The sequence below is a fragment of the Carassius carassius genome, chromosome 29 (genome assembly GCF_963082965.1).
Source record: "Carassius carassius chromosome 29, fCarCar2.1, whole genome shotgun sequence".
NCBI classification, from domain to species: domain Eukaryota; kingdom Metazoa; phylum Chordata; class Actinopteri; order Cypriniformes; family Cyprinidae; genus Carassius; species Carassius carassius.
Window position 1 is genome coordinate 3363927 of NC_081783.1, and position 27990 is coordinate 3391916.

Sequence of the window (27990 nt, forward strand, 5' to 3'; positions counted from 1 at the left end):
GTTACACCACTTACAGATTTCAACACTAAGCTCCCAAAAACAACAAAATTACCTCTAATTTAGAAACTGAATGTTCATCATAAAAGACGACTGTATTCAACTGCCTGTGTGAATTTTTAATGCATTTTTGAACAATCTAGACAAATACAAAATAAGTGTCACATCACTGACTCATATTTAATAGCTCTACATGTTTATTTTAGCAGTAGATTTTGACGCACACTATCAGAAACCCTTCCTCTGTAAGCCAACCATAATTTCACAAATAAATCTTAATAGATGTGATTTATGGCAGGCTGTTAGAGCCAGAGACCTCAGTCCAACACAAACAGTCTCTCTGAGAGCAGCAGACATTACATGTACTTTTCTGCCTGGCCTTCAGAAGATCATCCTCACAGAACCGCAGTATGTTTTGAATTAGACGTATGTGCCATTGTCCTGAGAGAGTCACACTCAAAGAACAACTAAGAATCCACTCGATCAAGTACAGTGCTGATGTTAGATCAGGACTCTGGAGTGTTTCGAAGCATTCATGACTCCACATTTCTCCTATAGCGAGTGCTAACTCAGTAAATATTTCTGCTTTCCATGTGCTTCATCAGTTAAATAGCAGAATCAAATTTAAGGTGAATAACACAACAGGAAAAAAAGTTTTGGTTTGAGAAGCTTAGACTACAGTGAATATGAAGTGAATAGCTGAAGTGTGTGTTTGAGGTCCTTTAAATAAAATAAAAATTACATATAATAATGATTTTATATTTCATATACCGTATATAGAGACGCTATAATGCACAATGCCTAGACTATGCATTTGACGATGTTGAACGAGGATTTACAAATTAAACCCCAGCTATTAATCCATGATTGTTTAAGACAAGCAATAAACTGATAAGAAACTGCTTCGTCATGCACGTAATCAATAATGTCTGACCTACATCCCCACTAATAATTCATTAAAGTAATGCAGCTGACGGCCATTATTAACCATACCACAAAACAAATTAGAGCCGTAATGTATGCATACATACAGTATATATAACAGATATAGATTTTATTGGTCTAGTATGCTTGAAGGATATTCAGTGCCCTCAGATTGTAATCCATAATAATATGAGATGCCTGTTGTGGATCTTTGCATAATTTTGGAGTTTAAGACAGTGTGAAACAAAATATTGGGACAATTTTCAACAACCCACCCTGAGGAGACGGGATCTAGGGAGCTGGAGTGCCCTGGTGTATTATTGTTACTGCACCAATATTTAAGACAATGGCAAATAAGAGTGTTTGAGATGATGAAAATAAACAATCTAGTTCAAATTACAGTACATTTGTCAAGTTTACTCTTCGTATTCATGTTTATACTTATTTTAAGACCAAAAATGACATTTTCCACTTAAGGGTCAAGTAAATAATATTTTGTTTCACACTCTCTTAAATGTACAAATCCTGCCATAAGGGATAAATATATATATATATATATATATATATATATATATATATATATATATATATATATATATATATGTATGTATTTTTTTTTCTAAATTTCAAAGTTTTCTTGAGGTTATATAATTTTATCAATAAAAAAGTCAAATAATTGGATATTTAAAAATCAGATTCTGTCATGATGGTTATAACACAAAGAGTTTAATGTGGCAAACACATACAAATAATAATAATAATAATAATAGTTGTACAAATTTAATAATAATAATTATAATTCTTCTTCTTGTTGTTGTTTCTTGATAATAAGAAATGATAAAAGTACTACACTAATTTCAGCCTTTTTAATTTCACATTTACGTAGTTACCACAGCTAATGTTTTGTTTTTTATAAAAAATTCATTTTACATGCTAAATTTAAACTTTGGTGATTTAAAGAGATATGAGAGGTGATTTCCAGTCTCATTCGGCATTCATTTTTAATTTATTTTGAATAAACAAGGATTCCGAATAGAACAATACGTCATTGAATCATTTACCTTATAGTGCTGATCTTTAACAGCAATCATATTTAAATCCATGTTTGATATGCTAATTATAACCACTAAGACACCGAGACAGAACCCAGAGGAGCCTTCGATACCCAGATGAGTTGAACATCTCCATGTTGAGCTGTGGGTTAATTAGTGAATAATTAAGACGGAAGACAGCAGGCCTGTGTATAGATGTGTGTGTCGTCTGTGTTAATCTGTCTGGATCCCTAAACTCAATTGCCCGTCCCACAGCTCCTGCCTTCAGCGTCTCCGGCTCTCCAAAGCAGCTGCCCCTGAGATCCCAGCAGACTTCACTCCAATGTTTATCAGCCAGATTAACATGTTGACAGCCCTGCCATTTGGAAACAGTTCCACGATTTATGTCCCGGGCAGGTTTCCAAAGGGCTGTGAAAAACAAAGAGCGGCCGGACAAACTGGAGAGCCTTTACGGTCATTTGCACAGCCCGATCTGGACCCGTTTTCGGTGGGACATGTTTAGACATGTAAAAACTTCTGTGGTGGAGAGGCCTTTGGAGACGTTCAAGCATCTGTGGGTTCCTTGTTCAAGCCAGTGTCTCTGATCCTGTGTATCTGTATATAGGAAGGCGATGATATCTTGTTTTTTTTTACATGATAGTGTTATGATAGCGCTCCTGCTATCTGTATTAGCTCTAGTATGAAAAAATGTGCTGTGTCAATGCAGTTGATTTGACATTAGATGAACTACTTGCTTGTTTAGTTAAAGATGCATCAATGATTTCGGTTTAGAATGATAATAGGGGAACAATAGAAACTGTTAAGTTCACACGTCTCGAAGCGGAACAGCAGTCTCCGCCAGTTTAAGCAAACATCCTGTTTGCATTGTTTGCAGATAATGAAGCAACCGAAACAGCTGCTTTTAAAAGAAGATGTATTTGATTAACAAGTATTACAAAGATATGTCCAAAACCATCTTTCTGATTCATATTTAGTGTGATGAGAGCATAAATAAATATGTGCATCATTTCAATTATATTTCTCACTAGTATATTTGAAATTTTGGGATCAGTAAGATTTTTTACGATTTTTAAAGAAAAAAATGTCATACAAATATAGTAAAAACAGCAATATTGTGAAATATTATTACAAAGAAAAATAAAGGTTCTCTATTTTAATATACTTTGAAATTAGTACTGTCAAACGATTAATTGCGAATAGTCACATCCCAAATAAAAGTTTTTGTTCACATAATATGTATAATGTGTATATTTATGTATGTATGTATATAAGATTTTTTTTTATATATATATAAAATGTATTTATATATAATATAAATTATATGAATATAAATATATACATGTAAATACATGTAAATAATTTCAAAATATATGCTGTATCTGTGTGCTTTTATATATACATAACAAATATACACAGTACACAAACTTATACTATGTAAACAAAAACTTTTATTTTGGATGTAATTAATCGCGATTAATCTTTTACTCCTGTGATGCAAAGCTGAATTTTCAGCATTATTTCTCCAGTTTTTAGTGTCACATGATTCTTTTAACCTTAATTTGTTTTCTTCAGGAATCTTTAATGAATAAAAAGTAAAAAACAACAGCATTTATTCAAAATATAATTGTTTTGTAGCAGTATACACTACCTTTCAAAAGTTTGGGGTCAGTATGTTTTTCTTTTTTTTCTTTCTTTCTTTTTCTTTCTTTCTTTCTTTCTTTCTTTCTTTCTTTCTTTCTTTTTAAAGAAATTACCACTTTTATTCAGCAAGGACGTGTTAAAAAGTGATAGTAAAGACATTTTGTTAGAAAATATTTTGAATAAATGCTGTTCTTTTTTAACTGATTCATAGAATCCTGAAAAAAAAAATTAAAAAAATGATCTCAAACTTTTGAATGCTAGTGCATGTATTTATTTAAGTGTAAACCTTTAGAAAAAAGTGCTTCATTTATCCAGTCTGAGAATGGAAAAAATGACATGAAAAAAAATAAATAAACAGCAGTAAATTGCGACATGATGTCTGTGACATGTAAATGACAGTGACATGCCACTCAGTAATTGCTGTTCCTCTAAGACTCCCACTGTTGACAGCACAGTGTGTCTCATTCCCATGAATCATCTGGTCTGAGGGCTCATGGAGAGACCTGGAGCTGAAAGGACACTGGAAACTGTCAAAAACACATTATTATGACCATGTTAAACTAAGGTGTCACAGACAAGGGAAATAGCAAATGACTTTTCTGGACATACATATTGTGTGGGGCCGAAAAGATTTGAAAGTAATAAATAATCAGAATAAAACCAGCTTTTAAATTCAGTACAGCAAATAATATTGTGATGAAACACTATTATTCAAAAGTTTGGGGTCAGTACATTTCATTTACATTACCAAAAATACAAGTGTATAATCAAAATCATATTCACAGTCATGCGCCAAAACATAATTACAATCAAACTTTACAGTTTAAACGTATTACATATTTGGGAAATTAAAGAGAATGAGTTTTTGACGTATTAGAGTATGCAAATTACATATGTAAATGTGCTTAATCGTCATGAAAATTATATCAAGATACAACAAAAACCTCAAAATAGCTTAATGTCTTTAAGTTAAATAAAATATTAAACATGTTTCTTGACAGTTTTCAGAGTCAACCGAGCTCTGCTGACCAAATTCCATTTAGTCTGTGAACTAATTTCCATTACTTCTGGGAACAACTTCCATTTCACTCGTCCTCTTTAAATGCACAAACAAAATGCTAGATTAACTGGCGCATTATGGCTGCCTCGCCATGCAAAGTGTAGAGTGAGATGGCCAAAAACAAAGACATTGTCTAAATGGCTGCTTCCATGGAAACAGAATCCACAGATCTCTTTTGACAAAAGTGATTTAAAAGACTTGCAACATATGATTAGAAGAAACAGCACACCAATATTCAGCGAGTGCTCATTATTACCACCACTAAAGAAACCATCAGAACTGTAAGAACGAGGTCAAAACCAAACAGGCTCAAATTAAACTTTTCGGATTAAAAATCTGACAAATCTACATTTTTGAAATGATCTCCCTGTTTCTTATTTTGCAGAACTGGCAACGTGTTATAGTTTCCAGCAAATGAAATCTAAGAGAAACTCTAGTAATGTGCAACAAAGTTAAGCTGCTGACATACTTGGCCTCTGTGAGAGTTTTTCTTCTCTTCCCAGCAGGCCGACCACTAAATGTCACCAACAAACCATGCATAAAAGTACTCTTACGTAAAAACAAACTCTAACCATAAATTATTGAAAAAAACAAATCATTCATCTATTGATAACAGCTTTTGCTTTCATTTCACTGCTTTGAATTTACTAAGGCTCAAGTTCTGCATTACAAAAATTCACAATAACCGATTCAAATAAACATATCTGATAATAGATGATTGTGAAAGACTAAAACCACATGAATGAATATGAGCATGTTTCTGAAATACTGTAATGAAGCGTTAGGATCTGTAGAGCACAATTAGCAAGACAGCCTTTTATAATGCTGTACACATTGCTTGAAAAACAAATGGCCAGGTCAGCCATAAAAAACAAATAATAATAATAATAATCTTTAATCACAAGAAAAAAATATTTGAAATGAAAAAATGGTCAGCTGCTCCCACACTGACACTATATGTATGGCTCTCAACAACACAGTGTTACATCATATTAATATCTTTAATATATGCCCTTCACTTAGCATATAGTATATTTATTTCCATGTCTGGTTGCATTAATAACAACAGTCAAATCCCTGCAATCTAGATTTCCCTTGAGAGATTTGACCAGCTGGCTTAAATCCTTAATCTTTGCTGTATCAAAAATCACATGCTTGGTTTTGTGGTTAGATCCTGAGAGAGCTGTCCTCCACTGACCCTCATCCTCTGATCTCCTTCATCAGAGCTGTCATCAACTCTGAAGGGTCAAATCATGACAGATTGAACTTTTATTTTTAAACAAAGTAATATTTTGAAACTAAATCCCTAGTCAGGTATGGTATTTTTATATGGGCAAGTGGGAAACTGTAAAAACGATCCAAATTTCTGGATAATTTAGCTAAAATATGAATCTGTCTATCTATGATATTGCTTTTTCCAATGAAAAAATCACCTCGACTGAATCGGGTGAGAAATCTAAACAGATCACGCACTGTTTATAAGCAAAAAGAGAACAAAACAAAAGTTCTAATTAAATATGTCAGTGGATTTTGACTTGAGAGGAGAACAGAGGATGGACTTTTTCACTGGAGGAAGCGTTATTATGAATAATGGATGCATATTTTAGCTGGAAGCAATAGTTCAATGTTAAAATGCCTTGGTAATGGATTTGTTTCTTACAAACATGCACCTTTTCACTTCACAATATATTAACTGATGGAGTGGAGAGGAGTTGAGTGGATTACTTGTGGAATATTGTGATGTTTTTCTCAGCTGTTTGGACTCTCATTCTGGCGGCACCCATTCACTACAGAGGATCCATTGATTCAATGCTACTCTCCTCCAAAACTGTTCTCATGAAGAAACAAACACATCTTGGATGGCCTGAGGGTTTGTTTATGTCTGAGTCAGTAAAAGAGAGGAAAATGGACATAAAATACTATTTTTGGCTCGAAAGACATTACTAATGGACCCCTGTAAAATAATAATAATAATACTGAATATTGTGACATGGCCAAACAACAATTTTGGGCAATCTTTACACCACAGTCTTGAAGGACAGAAAAGTTCTGTTTTAGTCTGTCTTAGTGAAACAGTAAACTTTCTCTGTCAAGAAATTTCTGCGAAGAGTTTAAAAATAAAGCAGACAGGGAGCAAAAGAGTTTTAAGGGTTCTAGCAGACTACGTTCGATTTTCTGTTCCCATGTGACACATAACAGCAGAAGCTTCAACATACAGATGTTCATGGTGTGCTCTTTTCTGAGTAAATGCTGTTAGGTCAAGGAGGAGGCTAGCAAGCTAGAAAGGTCAGATGAAGTAGTGCAAAGGAAGAAAATTAGACCTGACAGTAAATGTAAAAGGTGTACAAAATAAGACATGGACTTATGACTTGCTGCCCGTTGCTCCAAGAACTTGTACAGATGACCACAAAACATCAAATATAAGTCAATACAACACGCAAACAACCAAAAGGGGTGGTATATGAGAATGAATCAATCTAGAAGTCCTCTACTTTACTGAAAGTGAACACCTTTAAGTGTGTTTTCATACTAGGTTTGAGTTTGATTGCTCTCCCTGTTCCCACTGGACTACTTTTTCTTTTTTTTTAGGTCAAAACCACAGTATATTTGCATCATCAGAAGAAAACAGCATTCACATCATCTAAACACACACAGGTACACACCAAAAGGGCTAGTTTAAAAGCATCGCAAATTAAAGATTGATTACGATACAAGGATTTTTTTAGCAGCCTTCCTTATGGTGATTTACATCATTTACAAGTGCAATTGATTATCGAAAAATAAAAGAAATTTAGGATGAACACTTGGTTTTATGTATGAGTTTGTTGATTGAAGTTTTGAATTGTGGGCATTAAACTAGAAAATGATTGCAAGCTTGCAGTGGATTGTGGGTGAGATTTACGTGGACTAAATTATAAAAAATTTGAATTAAGACATTGTGATTAAACATATAGGCCTACATGGATGAATCTTTCAAAATAAGATCCATGACATGAATTTACAATTTTTTTTTTTTTTAAATCTCGTTAAATCATTCCCCCTTTCTCAAATCAAGCCGATCTCAGATGGCCCTCCCACGATAGTTTGATTGACAGTAGCGTTTCAGCCCAGACTGGACTGGTGTCTTACCTTAGCTCCTCTCTGAGTGACTGTCATCAGTCTGCCATTGTTTCACCGCCGGAGCAGAAGTAGACAAGAATGACTCCTAAGCGATTGAGGTTTTCTGTTGTTGGATGTAATAATGAACATAGCAGACGTCATTTACTCCCGACATCTGAGCTGAAGACAGCTGAAGATGCAGTGGAATATGTTTGTTTTTGAAGGGAATGAACCCTCGATCTACATAAATGTGTCTATGTTCGCACTTATATATTGATATGACTTCAAAACAATATAACATGCTGTGAGATTTAAAAACTGATACTTTTGAACATTAGCATATCATATACAGCTTCATGTTTTCTAAGGTTTGCCTGGTAGCTCAAGTGATACGCTGTTGCACTTTTGAGAAGAAGCACTCCGGTATAAACACTGTGAAGCTACAGTTTGACAAAACAGCTCAAACTTTTGCTTTTGTGAGTGCTATCGGGTAACTTTAATGTTGGGTTTGGTGTAGAGGGTGTGTTATTTTCCTACACGATAGAGCATTAATCTTTTAGGGACACTCCCTGGACATGTGAATTATGAACCGCTGCAATGCGTACCAAAACATAAAAACACTACAATATTTGCCCGTACCAGTGTAATAAAAACATGGACATGGTCATGTACTGAATGCACGTTTTGTGGTCCAGGGTCATATATTTTCAATGTGCCTGGCTTGATTTTGTTGATGAGATTAACACTGATTGACGGCACCATTACTGTTTCTGACCACAATTTGTTCTCGTTTCATCAGAACCACATTGGTAAATATAACACTTTTCTCACTTACTTCAGGACGTGTGTCGAGCCGTTGATCTGCGTGGCTGTGCAGGTCGCTCCAGGGCCCAGGATGGAAGGTCGGCGGTAGCGCTTGTGTCCGCAGCAGAGGATGATGAGGAAGGCACGGCGAAAGGACTTGTTGAGGAAGGCGTAAAGGATGGGGTTGAGCATGGAGTTGATGTAGCCCAGCCAGAGGCAGGCCACCCACAGCTGCTCAGGAACACTGTAGTCTATGAAGGGGTCCACCACGTTCGTGATGAAGAAAGGGGCCCAGCACAGGCAGAAGCAGCCCATGATGATGCACAGAGTCTTGGCTGCCTTGGTCTCGGTGCGCATGCGGTGGTTTCGTTGGTGGTCCGCACTGTTCGCGTTTCCCGCTCCTCCGGCCCGCTGCAGCATGTTGATCTGTCGAGCGTGTGCTCGCGCCGTGACATAGATGCGCTGGTACGCCAGCACCATCAGGATCAGCGGTAAGTAGAAGGCCACGACTGAGCAGGTCAGCGCATATGGCTTGTTCACCATAAACACACACACCGTGGAGTTGCCAGAGAACTTCCGCTTCTCTATCTGTCAAGAGGGGGATGTTGACACATTCAGATCACACACACACTAAAGAATGTACACTCAAAAAAACAGATTCCAAAAGCGGGTTTTCTCAGCAATTGAGGAACAAAAAGAATTATTAAAATCTTAAGAACTTTTATCCACAATAAAGAACCTTTTGTGCAATTGAAAGTTCCATTTCAATTCCTTGATGTTAAAGGTTCTTCTTGGAACCACAGAGAAACGTTATTGTTATTTATGGTTATTCAAAGCACCTTTCAGTGAACAATTCTTCAAAGAACCATGTAAAAAACATATTTTGAGTTTAATTGCTGAATTGTGTTTCTTTCTAAAGCTGATTTACAGCAGAATTTGTTTCACACTGATTCTTTTTTTTTTCAGTTTATTAATGTGAAGCTAAAATATAGAAAAAATCTGTATTTTAAATTACACTTTATTCTGATATTCTTACAATAAGTAACTTTGCTATAAGTAACTACATTTCAACTAACCCTCATTAGACTATTATTAGACTGTTAATAGAATAAGTTGATATGCACTTGCAAAGTTACTTATAGTCAGTAAAATGCCATCAAAATAAAATGTTACCATACATTAAGCGGACAGTCTACTAATCTTCTAATGACTGCTAGTTGACAAAGTTACTTAAAGTTAGTAGAATGTCTAAAGTGAACTGAAAATAAGATGTTTCCAAATTGTATGAAGCATTATATAAATAAAGGTGACTTGAAAGAATCTAAAGAACTGGTTTTCACCATAAAGAACCTTTTGTGAAATGGAATATTAAAGATTCTATCACAGATTCCAATAAAGAACTTTCATTTTTAAAAGTGTAGGATGTTCTTTCACTAGTCTTCAGTGCTCAGCAGCTTCTCCCTCTGTGTCTGTTCATTAATATTCAACTCCGTGTGTCTTTGGCTTCAGGGAACAGTCATTTGAGGAGACATATTAAGAGCAGAGATGACTACTTACAATACTTCATCTGGTCAAACACAAGCACCTTTAGGTGTAAACGAGACCTCGGCTAGAGGGCATGAGTCTGTAAATATCTAGCTCACAAAATACACTATTTTAATCCTCAGCACTTCATATTAATAAAACATGCTTGGCATTCAAATCATGTGAGGTATGGCACTATGTTAAGTGCATGAAGTTTGTAACAAGTAAATTAATTACACATTAAATTCAGATGCATGATGTCCTCTAGTGTTGAAAGATTTTGAAGTCATTCAGGGCATGATGATAAACCATCATGTGTGATGACCTTTGACCTTTACTTATAATTCTATATGAATGTAATCTTTATGACAACATTTACACAGCAGTTGTGACTCTTCATACTTATTACTGTTCTTTGGTTATTTTGGCGAGTAACATGCACATCCAACTCATTAAATCCACACAGTGTGAACAGACAGTGACGTCACTCTCTTGGACGCTGACAGCTTTTCTGAGGAAAATCACAGAAACAGAGGTAAGTGTCTGTCAGTCTCTAGCATGCTTTCATCAGCTCTGCAGGCTTCATGTAATCCATGTACAGTGCAAAGCATAAAGACAGTGCTGTTTAAAAGCAGCAGCTTTGATTTAGAAAACTTTCGGGGTGACTAAGATTTTTAAGTTTTATTCTTTTATTAAGCAAGCATGCGTTAAATTTATTCCACAAGTGGAAGACATACATGTATAATGCTTAGCAGCAAATCAGCATATTAGAATGTTTTCTGAAGAATCACGTGACACTGAAGACTTTCAGGTTTGCATCACAGGATTAAATTACATTTTAAAATATATTACAATAGCAAATAGTTATTTTAAATTGTAATGATATTGTAAAGTTTTTACTGTATTTTTCATCAAATAAATGCAGCGTTAGTGAGCATGAAAGACATTAAAAAACTAATTCCACTCACCCCAAACTTGCACATCTTAAATACAAACATCTTTATATAAAAAGCATGCTTCACATATTTTATTGGCTGGATAAGCCATTAAAAAAACACAGAGAACAATGTCAGACTGTTATCCCATTAAACTATGTTCCAGTTAGAAATGTTACTGTATTTAATTAATGTGCAATTAGTGACATACATTAGAAAAACAGTGGTTAACCCCACAATTATCTTGAACAATAGCTAAGACTAAAAATTGTCATTGTAAGTGAATAGAGCTTGATGAGAGAAATTTACAGATATTATTTTATCTGATCCAGAGCAGTAAGGATCATAAATTAAACACATACACACAAACATTTTTTTTTAAATTTTTTATAAACAGCCTAGTGCTGATTTGATCCACAGAGGGAAGTGCCATGATGAGAGCTATTTATCACACATTTATTCAACTGTGTCTCTCTCCTGTCTGCTCCTCCCAACACTCTCAAATCATAACACTGAGCCCTCCAAGCTCTAAACCCAACACCGACACTACCAATAATAAAAAACTCATGAACTGCAAACATATCTCTCATCATCAGTATAAGACTTTTTTTAATAAGCTGGACTTTGGCCCATGCTATTGTTGTGATTCAATATCAAACTGCTAATTAGTTCCTTTGAGAAGAGCTTTTGGTTGAACGGGAAGCTTGACTCATTCACATCTGTGAACATGTGAACTATAGGTAGACATTAATGTAACGCTTGTGAACCAACACAAGAGACTCCAGAATGCCAACTATTTACTTTGAAAAGAATACTAATTCATCTGGCCAACTATTTACTTTAAATAAAACACTAATTGATTGATATTTTAAAATTGTATATATATATATATATATATATATATATATATATATATATATATATATATATATATAGGGCTGCACATTTATCATAGTTCGTATTATTATTAGTAGTAGTGTTGGGTAGGTTACTTTGGAAATGGTTACAGAAATTACCCCATTTCAAATGTTTGTGAAATGATTTCAATCACTTTATTAAATTAGTGCAACTGATTACATTTGATTACTTTTCTAAATTTCTAACAGATGTTTTCAACTGTTAATCATTTTCAAACATTAAAAAAGGAGGCAGGGTTAACTTTACAGTGCTACTCAACACAGAGTATGTCAGACTTTCCAAATCCTTCATCAATTGAATTAACATTATAATCAATTCATTTTAAACTGCAGCCACCACAAAATCCGATTTTCAAATACAGATTGAAAATCATAACATAAAATAGGTTAAATTCTTTGCATAGCTACGACAGGAAACACTGGTATCTAACAGCGCCTTGGAAAGAAACCGTTAATCTTCTGTCTAAAATCAAGCATATAAATCCAGAAAGGAAATTAAACAATTAACCATGTGTCCTAAACTCTAAAGGACTAAACATTTGTGCATCAATTTATTTTAGAGAAGTCAATGCAATTTGGGAGAAAAATCAATTAAAATTGTGTGCGCGTGTATGCGCATGAAAATATTCAAATGTAACACCCTTTGTTCATTAATATTTTAACAAGTACACACATTTCTTTCTCAGTAACTATAACTGATTACTGTTACTTTTTTGTAATTAAATTAAGTAATGCTGTTACATGTAACTACTAACAGTAGTAGTATTAAATTGCTTTAAAAAAGATTAAGGACCAGATTGTGCAAGTGCAAACTGTCTTTTGGGGTTAAAATAGCACTGGCAGGATTTAATAAAGACATGCAGTAAAGAATTAGCGCTGAAAAGATGTGAATGTTTGCACCTTACCTTGAATATTGAATATGCATTTGTAGGAGTTAACATTTCAGCATTTATGGGCATAATAATTGTTTTATTTTACACTGCAAAATACAACACTATTAATGTGTCTTAAATTCTCAATTTTCAAATGTTTAAAGCCACACTGAGGTTCTATATCATGATTTCAGTTTTATTTAAATTAATTGTGTAGCCACATCTATTTATTTTAACTTTGTGCTCAGTTCAATTTTATGTATTAGATGTATTAATACATCTGGTCAGTTACCAAAGACTGATAACAGAAATGGTGTCACATGAAACTCACAAGAGAAAAACATTTCCTTTCTCCAGCGTGACTAATTCTGATGCATCAGTCTTCACCCAGGGCCATTTATGTTTGTTTACTGGTAAGTAATGGATTAAGTTCCCTACCTGAGACTGTGGCATTTAATTTTCTCCTCAATCATCCCACCCCTCAAAGCTGGTCTTTACATTCTGCAATTGCTTTCCTAGAAACATGCAAAGTGGCTTGGCTTCTATGCATGGATGCATAATTGCCTTTTGTAAAATGCATAGAAAGCAGAGAAGATGCCTGAAAAAAACTATGTATGCGTCACAGGTTTCCCTCATAATCACTCAATGCACATTTTATAGGGCATTTTAATAATCTATGCTTGCCCTGATTGCAAAGTGAGAGAATCAAAGAAACATCATTATTACAAGAATCAAAGTCAGACTGCCTTCGCAAACCTCATCAGCACAAACAGTCGACCATCAGATGGATGTGACTCACCAAATCATTTATTCCAATACTGTTCCAGCCTTGCATTATGGGTAGGAAGGAAATAACGCTCGGGATTATCCAGCATCCTCCGATCATTAGAGCCACTCTTAGTGGTGTCATCTTATTCCTGTAGACCAGCGGCTGGCAACAGATGGCATAGTACCTAGAAGCAGAGGTAAAGAAACTGCATGTTGAATACTATTCATATAGTTCATACAAAATAATTAAGATGAAATAACTGTATATAAACACTGCTAATTGTACATAAATGTGGCTAAAAATATTAATGTGCAACCACAGGTATACATTTTCTTGGAAAATGCATCTTCAATATGCATGTGAAAGACAACAACCTTGAAAAATCTGAAGGATGATGACGTGTCAGTGGCCCTGACTTACAAAATATCAACCTATCAAGCATCTGGAAGACAAAAGAAAAAACACATTCTGTCAAGCTGCTAGAGCTTTTTAACCTTTCTGATCTGCTTTTCTATTCAGCTTAAGGTTGTCGATAAAATGACACTAAAGGTGCAGTGTGTAAGAATGACAGCGAGCAGCTGACATGTTTTCCAGTCCAAATTCAAAATATTGGAGAGCGTTGTTTTTCTGGACTCTCCTCCTCAAACTCGATGCTCACACACATATATATATATATATATATATATATATATATATATAAATATATGCTGTAGTATAGTCAGAAAAATTGCAAAATGCATGCCTTTTACTATAACATTCTGAGTTACCAAAGAGTCCTGGAATCACAACGCCATAACCAGACCTGTACAGAATTTATTTGAAATCTAAATCTTTATTTATTATAAATGTCTTAACTGACACTTTTGATCAATTTAATCCATTCTTTGCGGAATAAAAGTATTAATTTATTTTTTAGGAAATCGTACTGAACGTACACTTCTAAATAATAGTGTGTGCTGTATAGTCTATGACAAGAAAAAAAAAAAATCACACTTCTCTATTACCATTTTATTCCCAAGCAATACCATAGATTGACTGGTCTCTACAGAAAACCTTAAATAGGGTTAATAAAAAAAGAAAACTTGTGACTGTTAAATAAACTACTCTCAGATTGAGAGGAAAAATAAAGGTGAAAATTTAAGTGAATCCTTGACCTGCACAAAACCTTAAGTCTTAAGTGTCACTGTTTTTTTAAATTGAGATTTATACATCATCTAAAAGCTGAATAAATAAGCTTTCACTGATGTGTGGTTTGTTAAGATATGATAATATTTGGCTGAGATACAACTATTTGAAAATCTGGAATCTGAGGGTGCTAAAAAGATCAAAATACTGAGAAGATTGTCTTTAAAGTTGTCCAAATGAAGTTCTTAGCAATGTATATTGCTAAATAATACGGTAGGAAATAAATTACTCAATATCCTAATCATTTTTGGCATGAAAGAAAAAATTATGTAGCTATTGCTAAGAATATACCCCAGCGACTTTAAGACTTTTCAAGACTGTATTCCAGGGTCATATTTTTGCTTGATAGTAACAGTTTATGACTTGTTGAAGAACTGAAGATTTAAGGACCATACGCTGAAAGGTCTTGACCCCTTACACAACCTTTCGCCCTTCACTTCCAATCACGTTCGAAGCCTCACACTTTGCCATCTTTTGCACATCGTGAGCAGAGCTTCGGATGAACATTTTGTGCCTTGTGGCTGTCAAGGAAGCATGTTCAGAGAGGTCTGCTATCTCAAAGACAGAGAGGACAGACTTTACTCACAATCCCTAAACGGGACAGGTCTCTCTTTTTCTCTCTCTTTAACCCAGATGTGTCAAAGCTTCAGTCTGTGTGTGTCGAGGTTCCTGTTTACATGCATGCCTCCGGCCATACAGTCTAACCCAAGCATGTGTTCACCACAGCATGTTTAGAGCAACACCATGCTCTACCCCAATGTGTCAATGTGACCTCTGACCCTTCAGGTCAGATTTGGGTTTTATTGTGCTTGAAGGCATCAATGCATGTCCAAATTGTGGAATTCAGTTTTTATAATTCCATTTGGTGGTGTAAAAATGACACATTTCACCTATCTGGAAACACAACAGGTGTTCTGAGTCATCTGTTCTGTCTAATTGACAAACATAACCCCACTAACATGCTTACATTACAGTAGGTCCCCAAATAACATCCTGATGCAATTTATTGACTCTTTATATGGGTGCATTTGAATGGGACTCACATATCATTCTTCTGTAACGAATTTGGAAAGGTTAGGGCTTAGGAGGTTTGCAGCAGTGAGAGGAAGTATTTTTTAGCAGGTCAGAAGCACTGAGCAAGCATTACCCACAGTCTTAAATCATTCCCAGCTTGTGTCAGACTCTCTGCTGCGATCCAGCACTGGACCCTCTCCGAATTGCACATTTGGTCATTTTATTAGAGTTGGGACAGTTAAATAAGTTTTAAGGATCTATGTTTTCCTGTTCAAAAGATTGGGGTGGGTAAGATTTTTTTTAAAGAAGTCTCTTATGTTAACCAACGCAGCATTTATTTAATAAAAATTACAGTAACAACAATAAAATTGTGAAATATTATAACAATTTGAAATATCTGTTTTCTATTAGAATTTATGAATGTAATTTATTCCTGTGATGCACAGCTGTATTTTCAGCATCATTACTCCAGTCTTCAGCGTCACATGATCCTTCAGAAATCACTCTAATATGCTGATTTGCTGCTCCAGAAACATTTCTGATTATTATTCATATTCAAAACAGCTGCTTAATATTTTTGTATAAATCATGATAATTTCATTCAGGATTTGCTTTGAACAGAATATTTATGAGAACAGGGTTTCATTGAATTAGGAATATTTTGTATCATCATAAAAGTTTTTAGTGCTTTAAATAGTTCACTTTGTTTTTCATTGTTCTGCAACTTTACCCAACATGTCTGACTTTGAAGGTTGTACACACCAGCATTTTTCATTTAATTACACAGCGCCTGTTTTGAATTGGATCATTTTGGCCCACAATAAAAGTCATGCACTCTCTTAGAGTATTCCCATTTCTCAAAACAGCTGAATTGGGACAGCATTACTAAGGCTACACATAAGCGTAATGGGCTTCTTATTGTTCTGGATGGATGCATTAACTTCAGCCAGTGTTAATAAAATGAAACATAATTAAAATGAGGTGACACAATTACAGCAATTGCTTTAGGGCCTAAAGAACAATATGTAAGATGCTCATTAAAATAATCACATGCCCAAGATGTCCTCAGGGATTTGGTCCTTATATTTTCATGTGCATCTCTGGCTGATATTAGCGAGTGATAAACAGATTACCACCGCTCGGCCTTTCACACCTACATCCAGTCTGCTGAGAAGAATTCTGGCTGGAAGACTTGCGATTCTTGGGCTGACTGTCAGCCATGGTCTTTTGGTACTTTTGCCAACCACAGCCCTGTCAAAGATGGATGTCACAGAGCCACTTCTGTGTATGTGCTCAACCAGCATATTGATTTCCCACCTAAAGATTTTAGATTTCTCATCTAAAGGGATGAAAGCAATCGCAGTGGAAAAAAAGCAGGCAGGCTTGAGACAACATTATAGTTCCAATGAACAGTGTCAGCTCTGACTCACACGGTGCCTGAGGCGAGGGACGGACAGCCTTTATTTGATTAAAATAAGCGATCAACTACACAGTAAGATCCAAAGATAAGATAAAATGTACTCTGGGTGAATTTTTTTTTTTACAGATATCACCATACTTCTGCAGCTGATTGCTTATGTTAAGAATTGCGAACACATGCTATATTACAAGTTTTCTGAAATGTTGTTTGTATGTGAAATTGATGCATTATCTAATTAGATGTGCATTAATTTGCATACATTTACAAAACATACAGACAGGTTCAAAATTCTTGTTTCATTTGCTGATATATTAGAATCAAAGGTTTTTACAAAGGGGATTTTGGATATAATTTCTTTTTCACTTCATAAATATTGTTATCAGCCAGAAAATTTTGATTTAATTCTTTTTTATTTTATTTAACCAGACCATAACATAAAAACAGTGTGAGACAAATAAGTAATCACAAAAATTACATTATAAATTACAATATGGAGCCACTTAAAACAAAAGGATCTATTTGTATAATTTTTACTGGGATAAATCATATGCCTTCCCTATATGAAAAAAAAATATTGATAATAATATAGTCAAATAAAATAATAATAAAAAATTGTAATGCTAATGAAAAATTACCCAACTATCAGTAACCCCTCTTTCACACCGCAAGCGTGAGCGGTGCGCGAGCGGTGCGTCCGCTCAACTAAATCGTCACTGCAGCAGCAGACTCTCGCGAGTATTCACACTGGAAGCGTTTAAGTACAGCATCACAGCAGCGGCTGCAAAGCGTGTTCGGCAGACAGTATAACCATTTCAAATTATGGGTATAATTCTTTCAACATTTGTTTTTAGAACAATACACCATACTTTCAACCAAAACGATTAATTAAAAAGTTTAAATGGGTAAAACAAAATACGCGCTGCTCGCGCGCCGCTCACGCTTGCGGTGTGAAAGAGGGGTAATTCTTCACGTTTTTAAGAATGTTTTATAAATGTTGTATAAAATCAGGCGAATGATAAAAACCAGTCTATAAAAAAATCTCTGTCAAAGCATTCATAATGTACATACTGTAGGAATAAAACTGTAAAGTGCAAGTGAAAAAAAAATTATTTTGAGAAAACAGCCTTTTAATTATGCAATCTACAGATGCAGATAGATAGAGTGCAATAAAATAAACACGTAAAACTACATGTCGGACGTTTTAATTTCAAGAGCCAGGTATGAAAAGCCAAAAAGACCCGAAATCTTCGTCTCATTGGTCATATATGTGATTTTCTGTAATCATAGAATTAACATTTTTAGGTAATTAAAAAATAAAATAAAAATGAAGTAAGGAATTATTGATCACCTGCCCCATCAGGCCATCGCATGGCTTTCCTCTAAAAACACACTGAATTTCAAGAAGCACTGAAGCACTGTCGTCCATATGGTGCCCACTGGTTTTATATTTGATCAGAGACATGAAATCAGACCGGTGATCAGAATCCACAATCTGCAGTGAGTTTCTGCACAACTCCCGAAGCATGTATGAATGATCAGTCGTGCAAACGGGTTTCCTTGAGCGTCCAGGCCCTTGGGGGAAATAGCATCAGGAAAGTGTGCGTGAAAATCCAATTCCAAGCTTGGCTGGCATCGGACAAACATATGATGTGGAGAAATTAACCTCCAGCCAAATGAAAAGCAAACATCTGGGCTGAACGGACAGACACACACTTCTAATGACTAGAAGCTCACGAGCGAGAGCCACCTATATCACTGCTCTCACAGGCTCATGCCTCTGCTGACTGTTTTCCTCTCTGCGGCTCTTTCAAGATTCAAGCTTCATTCATAAATGGAGGAATGTGAATGCATCAGAGAAGTGAGAGAAGTGTGGCTATTTTTAGTGGGTTTTATAAAGTTTATAAACTATTTATACAAAGACTCTATACTGTCAAAGTAGCTTTAGAGATCTAGTAGTCTGGACATAAAGCCCATGTGACGTCCATATAGACTGAAAAAGATCATTCTTGCTGGCAGTAAAATAAGTCTGGAAAACCCACAATCTTTATTGTTGTCAAATAAAATTTAGGACAGAAAAGATCAAAGTTCTTTGTTCTAAAAATGGAAGCTGTGAAACAAGGGGAAAGTATCACACTCATGCTGTTTTGCCAATAAAAATGACACATACTAAAGGGTGCATTTGTATTTAAATGATAACGACCTTGAATGAAATCTTACAGGAATGCATCAGCTTAATGAGGAACAACACTGCAGTCCCACTGCGCAGCAGTCTACAGCATTTCATAACCGCTGCTGAAAGACTTCCTGACAGCTCCCCTGTTGCTCTTTTGTTCTCTGTGTGGAGAATGATCAGGTGCGGCACATTTCATTTCTGTAGTGTCATCTGCGTCTCTTTCTTCAATGCTGCTGAAGTCAGCAGTGAAACTACATTTTTAGCAAGATTTCACTTTTTTTTGGTGAGTTGTGAATTGATTGATTCGTGTATTGATTCTAGTGGCCTCAATGCAGTCAATTGTGGAGGATCAAATTACTGGTAAAAACTTTAAAAGTGGCTTTCGGACCACGATAAGGAGGGCTGAAGGTCAAGTTCAGCCTCAAGACGCATCACAATAGTGATAGTTCATTGTCAAAACTATAAATATATTTTATTGCTGTAACCTTTGTAACCTCTGTATCCCTGACAGTATAGTATATAGTATAGTATAGTACTATATAGTATGGCACACTTTTTTAGACATTCCAAAACTTGACAAATGCATTGAAGTTGCATTTCAACATTCAGTACGTTAACATGGACAACAGTATTCAGATTTAAACATGATTAAGACAATACTCTGATTAGGAATCTACCATGTAAACAGAGATTTTGATGACCTTAATGCAGGTAAAGTCATGCAGTGTATATGTACACACCTTAATCACATTATTACCTTCTTATAGGACTTTTCAACTTTTCATTTCTCGACAGGATACACACATGGCAGCAGTCAATAGACTGATGGCAATGAAAGAGCATGGCTTCAACAACGCCCTTGCATGTTTGCACATATAGCATGGCAAATAAATAACTTGAAGCTTTCGTTAAAAATAAAAAATGAAACACCAAAAATTTATATGGCATCATAACGAAGACAAACAAGCCAGATCTCCACCAAGCAACACACTGATCTGACAAATTCCAACAAATGTGCAGCTTCAATATTTAGCTGTTGGTTAACATTAATTACAATGTTAACTACTGACAAGATTTTAGAAAGATTTAGTAACCAATATTCATCAACAAATGTCTAAATAGACATACACACACGACTGGTCTAAATTGTTAATTATGATTTGCTGGAACGTGTCCATTAATCTGTTGTTTGACCTCTTCATATTTAAGGAGATAACTATATTTTCCAATGTCAGATATCACTTGTTATGATTTTCAAGGGTGTGTAGAATTTAGTAGGGAAGCTATGAGATGACCCTGTCAATATCCAGTGACCAATTAATTGTCCCTAGCAATAATTTTGATCAAACAAATAATGTCTGTTGCCTGCTGTTATGTCCCCACCAATGCCAAAATCAAACCTACACCCTTGACACTGTGCAATCATTTTATGCACATAGCCATGGATTATTCATGCAAATGAAACATTTAACAAACCTACAAATGTAACAAGACATACAATGTTATTGTATATGCATTCTGTAAAGATAAATTTCAACCAGGACTGAAAATACTGTCATCAGAAGACACATCCATCCATAAAATAAGGTATATTTAATTTTTTTTTGCATGAAATATCTCTTTAATATCAGCTGCTGTTTTGCAGTTTTTAATATCTGTTGCAGGTTTGCTTCTCAGGTAACTTTATGCCACAAGGCAAAGGTAACTGTGGCAGGCTGACACTGTGTTTTGTGCCATGACTCTAGTGTGTGTCATTTTCTGCATGGTTTACTCTGATGCAAGCACAATGTAAGTGCTAAACCTTTGGGACAGCTTAGTGCATGCTGTATTCTCTGCACCTGTTTATAACACCATAAAGTATATGACCTTGCTTATCGTGTATATTGCACAAGTCACCCAGGAGACAACAATGAATTTCTCACCTGCTGATACACAGCAATTATCAAGAAGAACTATGGAAGTTTCTAAAACATGTGCAAGTGCTGGCTCGTGACGAACAAATAACACAGCAAACGAGCACCTACAATTAGTATTCAGATAAGAATGAGTCAGATGAGTGGATGCATAATGGAGAGCACTAAATTAAGCATTAAAATCAACAGTGAGACTCGTGCAGTATCGCAGACTCTAAACACATGCTGCTCGGCGCGTGAGGCTAGAGTGAGAAATGAAAAGAGACCGCTACTAACCCGAAGGCTGAAGAAGAATTAAATGGGAGAAAACAGCTTTTAAGAACAAGGCGGAGTGCATTTCACACAATCTAAATTGAGATGACATGGCTATTACTGCTGTATGTGCTAAGTGAGCGTCTGAAGGACACCCAGCCAGCCTCACTGTCAAAACTCAGAAGGGAAAATGACTTGAGAAATAGCTGGAATATGTGCCATTTCCCTCTCACGAGATTCATGACTGTAATAAGTGCCCGAGTCAACTGGATCCTCTTCATTCCTGCGCACTCAGGAAAATATTAATGTTCTTATTATTAAATCATTAATATATATATTTTTTTTAATTAAAAAAAATAATAAGAATTAATGTTCTTATTATTAAATCCCCCTCCTTGAACTGCCACCTTAACGTGGTGGAGGGGTTTGAGTACCCGAATGACCCTAGGAGCTATGTTGTCCGGGGCTATATGCCTTTGGTAGGGTCTCCCAAGGCAAACAGGTCCTAGGCGATGGGTCAGACTAAGAGCGGTTCAGAAAACCCTTATGAAGAGATCATATCATAGGACCGTGACGTCGCCCGGTATGGCGCAGCCGGGGCCCCACCCTGGAGCCAGGCCCGGGGTTGGGGCTCGTATGCGAGCGCCTGGTGGCCGGGCCTCCCCCCACGGGGTCCGGCCGGGCTCAGCCCGAAGGAGCGACGTGGGGCCGCCTTCCCGTGGGCTCACCACCTACAGGAGGGACCGTAAGGGGCCGGTGCTTAGAAAATCGGGCGGCAGTCGAAGGCGGGTCCTCGACAGCCCGATCCCTGGACACTGAAACTAGCTCTAGGGACGTGGAACGTCACCTCACTGGCGGGAAAGGAGCCCGAGATTGTGCGTGAGGTTGAGAGGTTCCGACTAGCGATAGTCGGGCTCACCTCTACGCACAGCTTGGGCTCTGGAACCACACTCCTCGAGAGAGGATGGACTCTTCACCACTCAGGAGTTGACCATGGTGAGAGGCGGCGGGCTGGTGTGGGTTTGCTTATAGCCCCCCAGCTCAGCTGCCATGTGTTGGAGTTTACCCCGGTGAACGAGAGGGTCGCTTCCCTGCGCCTTCGGGTCGGGGATAGGTCTCTCACTGTCGTTTGTGCCTACAGGCCGAACAGCGGTGCAGAGTACCCGGCCTTCTTGGAGTCTCTGGGAGGGGTGCTGGAAAGTGCTCCGACTGGGGACTCTGTGGTTTTACTGGGGGACTTCAACGCCCACGTGGGCAACGACAACGACACCTGGAGGGGCGTGATTGGGAGGAACGGCCCCCCTGATCTGAACCCGAGCGGTGTTCAGTTATTGGACTTCTGTGCTAGTTACAGCTTGTCCATAACGAACACCATGTTCAAGCATAAGGGTGTCCATCAGTACACGTGGCACCAGGACACCCTAGGCCGTAGGTCGATGATCGACTTTGTGGTCGTTTCATCTGACCTCCGGCCGTATGTCTTGGACACTCGGGTGAAGAGAGGGGCGGAGCTGTCAACTGATCACCACCTGGTGGTGAGTTGGATTCGATGGCGGGGGAGGAAGCTGGACAGACTCAGCAGACCCAAACGTACTGTGAGGGTCTGCTGGGAACGTTTAGCCGAGTCTCCTGTCAGAGAGATCTTCCACTCCCACCTCCGGCAGAGCTTCGACCGGATCCCGAGGGAGGTTGGAGATATTGAGTCCGAGTGGACCATGTTCTCCACCTCCATTGTCGAAGCGGCCGCTCGGAGCTGTGGCCGTAAGGTCTCCGGTGCCTGTCGAGGCGGCAATCCCCGAACCCGGTGGTGGACACCGGAAGTAATGGATGCCGTCAAGCTGAAGAAGGAGTCCTATCGGGCCTGGTTGGCTTGTGGGACTCCTGAGGCAGCTGACAGGTACCGACAGGCCAGGCAGACTGCAGCCCGGGTGGTTGTGGAGGCAAAAACTCGGGCCTGGGAGGAGTTCGGTGAGGCCATGGAGAAGGACTGTCGGCCTCGAAGAGATTCTGGCAAACCGTCCGGCGCCTCAGGAGAGGGAAGCAGTGCCCTACCAACGCTGTTTACAGTAGAGGTGGGGAGCTGTTGACCTCAACTGGGGATGTCGTTGGACGGTGGAAGGAATACTTCGAGGATCTCCTCAATCCCGCTGTCACGTCTTCCATTGAGGAAGCAGAGGCAGAGGGCTCAGATGTGGACTCGTCCATCACCCAAGCTGAAGTCACCGAGGTAGTCAAGAAACTCCTCGGTGGCAAGGCACCGGGGGTGGATGAGATCCGCCCTGAGTACCTCAAGTCTCTGGATGTTGTGGGGCTGTCTTGGCTGACACGCCTCTGCAGCATCGCGTGGCAGTCGGGGACGGTGCCTCTGGGATGGCAGACCGCGGTGGTGGTCCCTCTTTTTAAGAAGGGGGACCGGAGGGTGTGTTCCAACTACAGGGGGATCACACTTCTCAGCCTCCCTGGGAAAGTCTATGCCAGGGTACTGGAGAGGAGAATCCGGCCGATAGTAGAACCTCGGATTCAGAAGGAACAGTGTGGTTTTCGTCCAGGCCGTGGAACACTGGACCAGCTCTATACCCTCTACAGGGTGCTGGAGGGTTCATGGGAGTTTGCCCAACCAGTCCACATGTGCTTTGTGGATTTGGATAAGGCATTCGACTGTGTCCCTCGCGGCGGCCTGTGGAGGGTGCTCCGGGAGTATGGGGTCCGGGGCCCTTTGCTAAGGGCTATCCGGTCCCTGTACGACCGGAGCAGGAGCTTGGTTCGTATTGCCAGCAGTAAGTCAGACTTGTTCCTGGTGCGTGTTGGACTCCGGCAGGGCTGCCCTTTGTCGCCGGTTCTGTTCATGATTTTTATGGACAGAATTTCTAGGCGCAGCCAGGGGCCGGAGGGGGTCAGGTTTGGTGACAACACGATTTAGTCTCTGCTCTTTGTGGATGATGTTGTCGTGTTGGCCTCATCAAGCCAGGACCTTCAGCATGGTGAAGAGAGGGGCGGAGCTGTCAACTGATCACCACCTGGTGGTGAGTTGGATCCGATGGCGGGGGAGGAAGCTGGACAGACTCGGCAGACCCAAACGTACTGTGAGGGTCTGCTGGGAACGTTTGGCCGAGTCTCCTGTCAGAGAGATCTTCAACTCCCACCTCCGGCAGAGCTTTGACCGGATCCAGAGGGAGGTTGGAGATATTGAGTCCGAGTGGACCATGTTCTCCACCTCCATTGTCGATGTTGTCGTGTTGGCCTCATCAAGCCAGGACCTTCAGCATGCACTGGGACGGTTTGCAGCCGAGTGTGAAGCAGCTGGGATGAGAATCAGCACCTCCAAATCCGAGGCCATGGTCGTCAGTCGGAAAAGGGTGGCTTGCCCTCTTCAGGTTGGTGGAGAGTTCCTGCCTCAAGTGGAGGAGTTTAAGTATCTTGGGGTCTTGTTCACGAGTGAGGGAAGGATGGAACGGGAGATTGACAGACGGATCGGTGCAGCTTCTGCAGTAATGCGGTCGATGTACCGGTCTGTCGTGGTGAAGAAAGAGCTGAGCCGCAAGGCGAAGCTCTCGATTTACCGGTCAATCTACGTTCCTACTCTCACCTATGGTCATGAGCTTTGGGTCATGACCGAAAGGACAAGATCCCGGATACAGGCGGCCGAAATGAGCTTTCTCCACAGGGTGGCTGGGCGATCCCTTAGAGATAGAGTGAGAAGCTCAGTCACCCGGGAGGAGCTCAGAGTAGAGCCGCTGCTCCTCCACATCGAGAGGGGTCAGCTGAGGTGGCTCGGGCATCTGTTCCGGATGCCTCCTGGACGCCTTCCCAGGAAGGTGTTCCGGGCGCGTCCCACTGGAAGGAGACCACGGGGAAGACCTAGGACACGCTGGAGAGACTATGTCTCCCGGCTGGCCTGGGAACGCCTCGGTGTCCCCCCAGAAGAGCTGGAGGAAGTGTCTAGGGAGAGGGAAGTCTGGGGTTCTCTGCTTAGACTGCTGCCCCTGCGACCCGGCCCCGGATAAGCGGAAGAAGATGTATGTATGTATGTATTATTAAATCACATGCAGTAGATGCCAGGTGGAGCGTGAATGCAAGAGGTGATACATAGTAACAGGAAAGACAATGAACAGAATTATTATTAATTTTTTTTTAAATAAATCACACAAATAACTTCATACGACTTAGTATGTACTGCACAAGTTACTTTGATGTGTTTATGGTGTTTTTTGACTGTTTTTAGAGATTAACAAACCCTGGTCACCTCTATTTTCAGTATCGGGAAGAGAACAGCTTGGACATTCTGCTAAGTTTCTCCTTTTGTTCCATTCAGGAGCTCTGTCTTGGAAGTTGACTACATACAATCCCACACATTTCTGCATGTCGCATTATATGATGGCTCCAGTTGTCTGTCTAAAATAAAATTATTTTATACTGAAATATCTCTTGTGAAAAATAAGTGCACTTTTACTTCAAATCTTAAAAACTGTACTTGCAGATAATATAATTTTAATGTAATGGCAATTAATAAAATGCCACTATAATAGTGTAAAATTAAGAAGTACAGTACATTTTAAATCATTTTGTTATAATTGATTATAATTTGAACCTTGGTGTTCAATATCTAATCAGTATTACACTTAAGTACTAAACTGCAGCTTCATGATTACAGACTATAACAATATATTTAAAATTACATGACACAAAATGTTCAGTAGAAATGACATGAAAGTATATTTTAGTGTACCATAAATTATTTTTAAACATAAATAATCTATGTAACATAAATTCTACGTATTTATTTTTTTAAGTTCAACTAAATGTTAAAGTCAAGTATAAAATTTTCTTCTTTTTTGATTGCCATGATTTATTTGATTTATATTAAAGGGCTAACAACTTGAGTGTGAGTAAATTATTGAATTTTCATTTTTGAGTGAACTGTCCCTTTAAATAAGTTTTTACACAATGACCATTGCATCAAATGCAGCTCATGATGCCTTAAGACAGCTACTAGAAGATATAGAAGCTAAGATTAGTATGTACAGACTGCAACATTGGAAACATAGGCCAGAAAAAAGAGAGAGATAGAGAAGTACATGTTAAACGAAGAAGGAGAAAACCAAATATTATGAGTCCCCTCCTCTCGCTTTGCCCTCATGCCTCCTTTAACAAGCGAGGCACTGGAAGGTGGTCCGTGTGACTTCAGGGGCTGAGTGACGTAAACCAGGGAAGAAGCTGAGCACTCAAAGCTCATCCTGAATATCAGAGCTGAGGTCTAATGCATCACTCTGGGGTAAAGGCCCAGGGCTGAAAGGGTGGTTCACGCCAGAGGGAAGTGCTAACTAAGGCTTAGAACTGCTAAGTGGAGCAGCTTCACAATGTGCCAGTGTCACACAAGACGCTTGAGACACTAAACCACATTTGAGCACCTCTTTATATTCTCCTTTTATTATTCAAGATGGAGTGTTTGCTTCCAACGCCAGGAACGAGGCCAAAAAGTAAATACAATGGCAAAGCATGAAACGGATAACAGTTGAATGCCCATTCACAGAGTTTAGATGAATTATCAATTGAAGTTATACACAGAAAAAAGACAAGCTCAGACTGAGAAAAACATGGCAGGTTTGATGAAAACTGCTCCTCTTGGGGTTTCTGTATTTCTTTGTTGTTCGTTCTTGCAGATATTATACAGTAACTCTTTAAAAGAAACAAGCAATAGCCAAGCTGATGGAATTACAAGCAACTTTTAAGTTTCACAAGGAGCAACAATCATTTATAAAACCTACAGACTTTTGTGCATGGTCAGTCATAAACATCCAAAACAACAAGAATTGTTTATCTATATTGTCACCACTGTGCCCTTGAGTAAAGCACTTAACCTCCGGCTGCTCCAGGGGATGTTCAGGGAAGTTGCTTTGCATAAAAACAATGCATTTTTATCTTTTCTGGGCTATCAAATACACTGATCCCTTGTAGGGGATACCTTTTCAAAATAAAGGTATATATTTTCATATATAAAAAAAATTTCAATATATATTTTAAACAAATGTTTAGACATGTTTCTATAACCTAAAACCTTATATTTTCATTGTGTATTATTTAAATTAAAATGATTAATTCGTTTAATACAATTATTAAAAGCGTTATCATATACAAATGATATAACTGTACTTATGTCAAAACTAATAAAATGTGTAATTTATTATAACATTTATTTATTTATTTTAATATTCACTTTCAACTAGACTGGCATTTTTTGTCTGTATACTACTATAAAGTATACTGTATACTAGGGGTTGCACAGACTAATCGAACTAGTCGACTTAAATGCTCTGCCATGACGCACTAAGCTTGACGTCGACTAGTCGCTGGTCCTATATAGGGCGCAACAGGATAAGAAATATCTGAAGGACTTCCACAAATAAATGTATACCCTGAAAGCTCTACAAGACATGTGTGG

General features: G+C 38.1%; 1 protein-coding gene across 3 annotated transcripts in view; it reads right to left on the reverse strand.

Annotated features, from left to right (window-relative positions):
* The window catches only part of LOC132110063 (5-hydroxytryptamine receptor 4-like), a 100581-nt gene that overhangs the window by 28295 nt on the left and 44296 nt on the right, over positions 1-27990 (reverse strand). For 2 of the 3 annotated variants that reach the window (XM_059516646.1, XM_059516647.1), the window contains exons 5-6: positions 13625-13778; positions 8609-9165 (exon numbers count right to left, since the gene is read on the reverse strand). In XM_059516646.1, coding sequence (XP_059372629.1) covers positions 8609-9165; positions 13625-13778 — 711 coding nt within the window. Of the gene's footprint in view, positions 1-7803; positions 7898-8608; positions 9166-13624; positions 13779-27990 lie in introns of all 3 variants that reach the window. The other variant, XM_059516648.1, reaches the window with a different exon arrangement.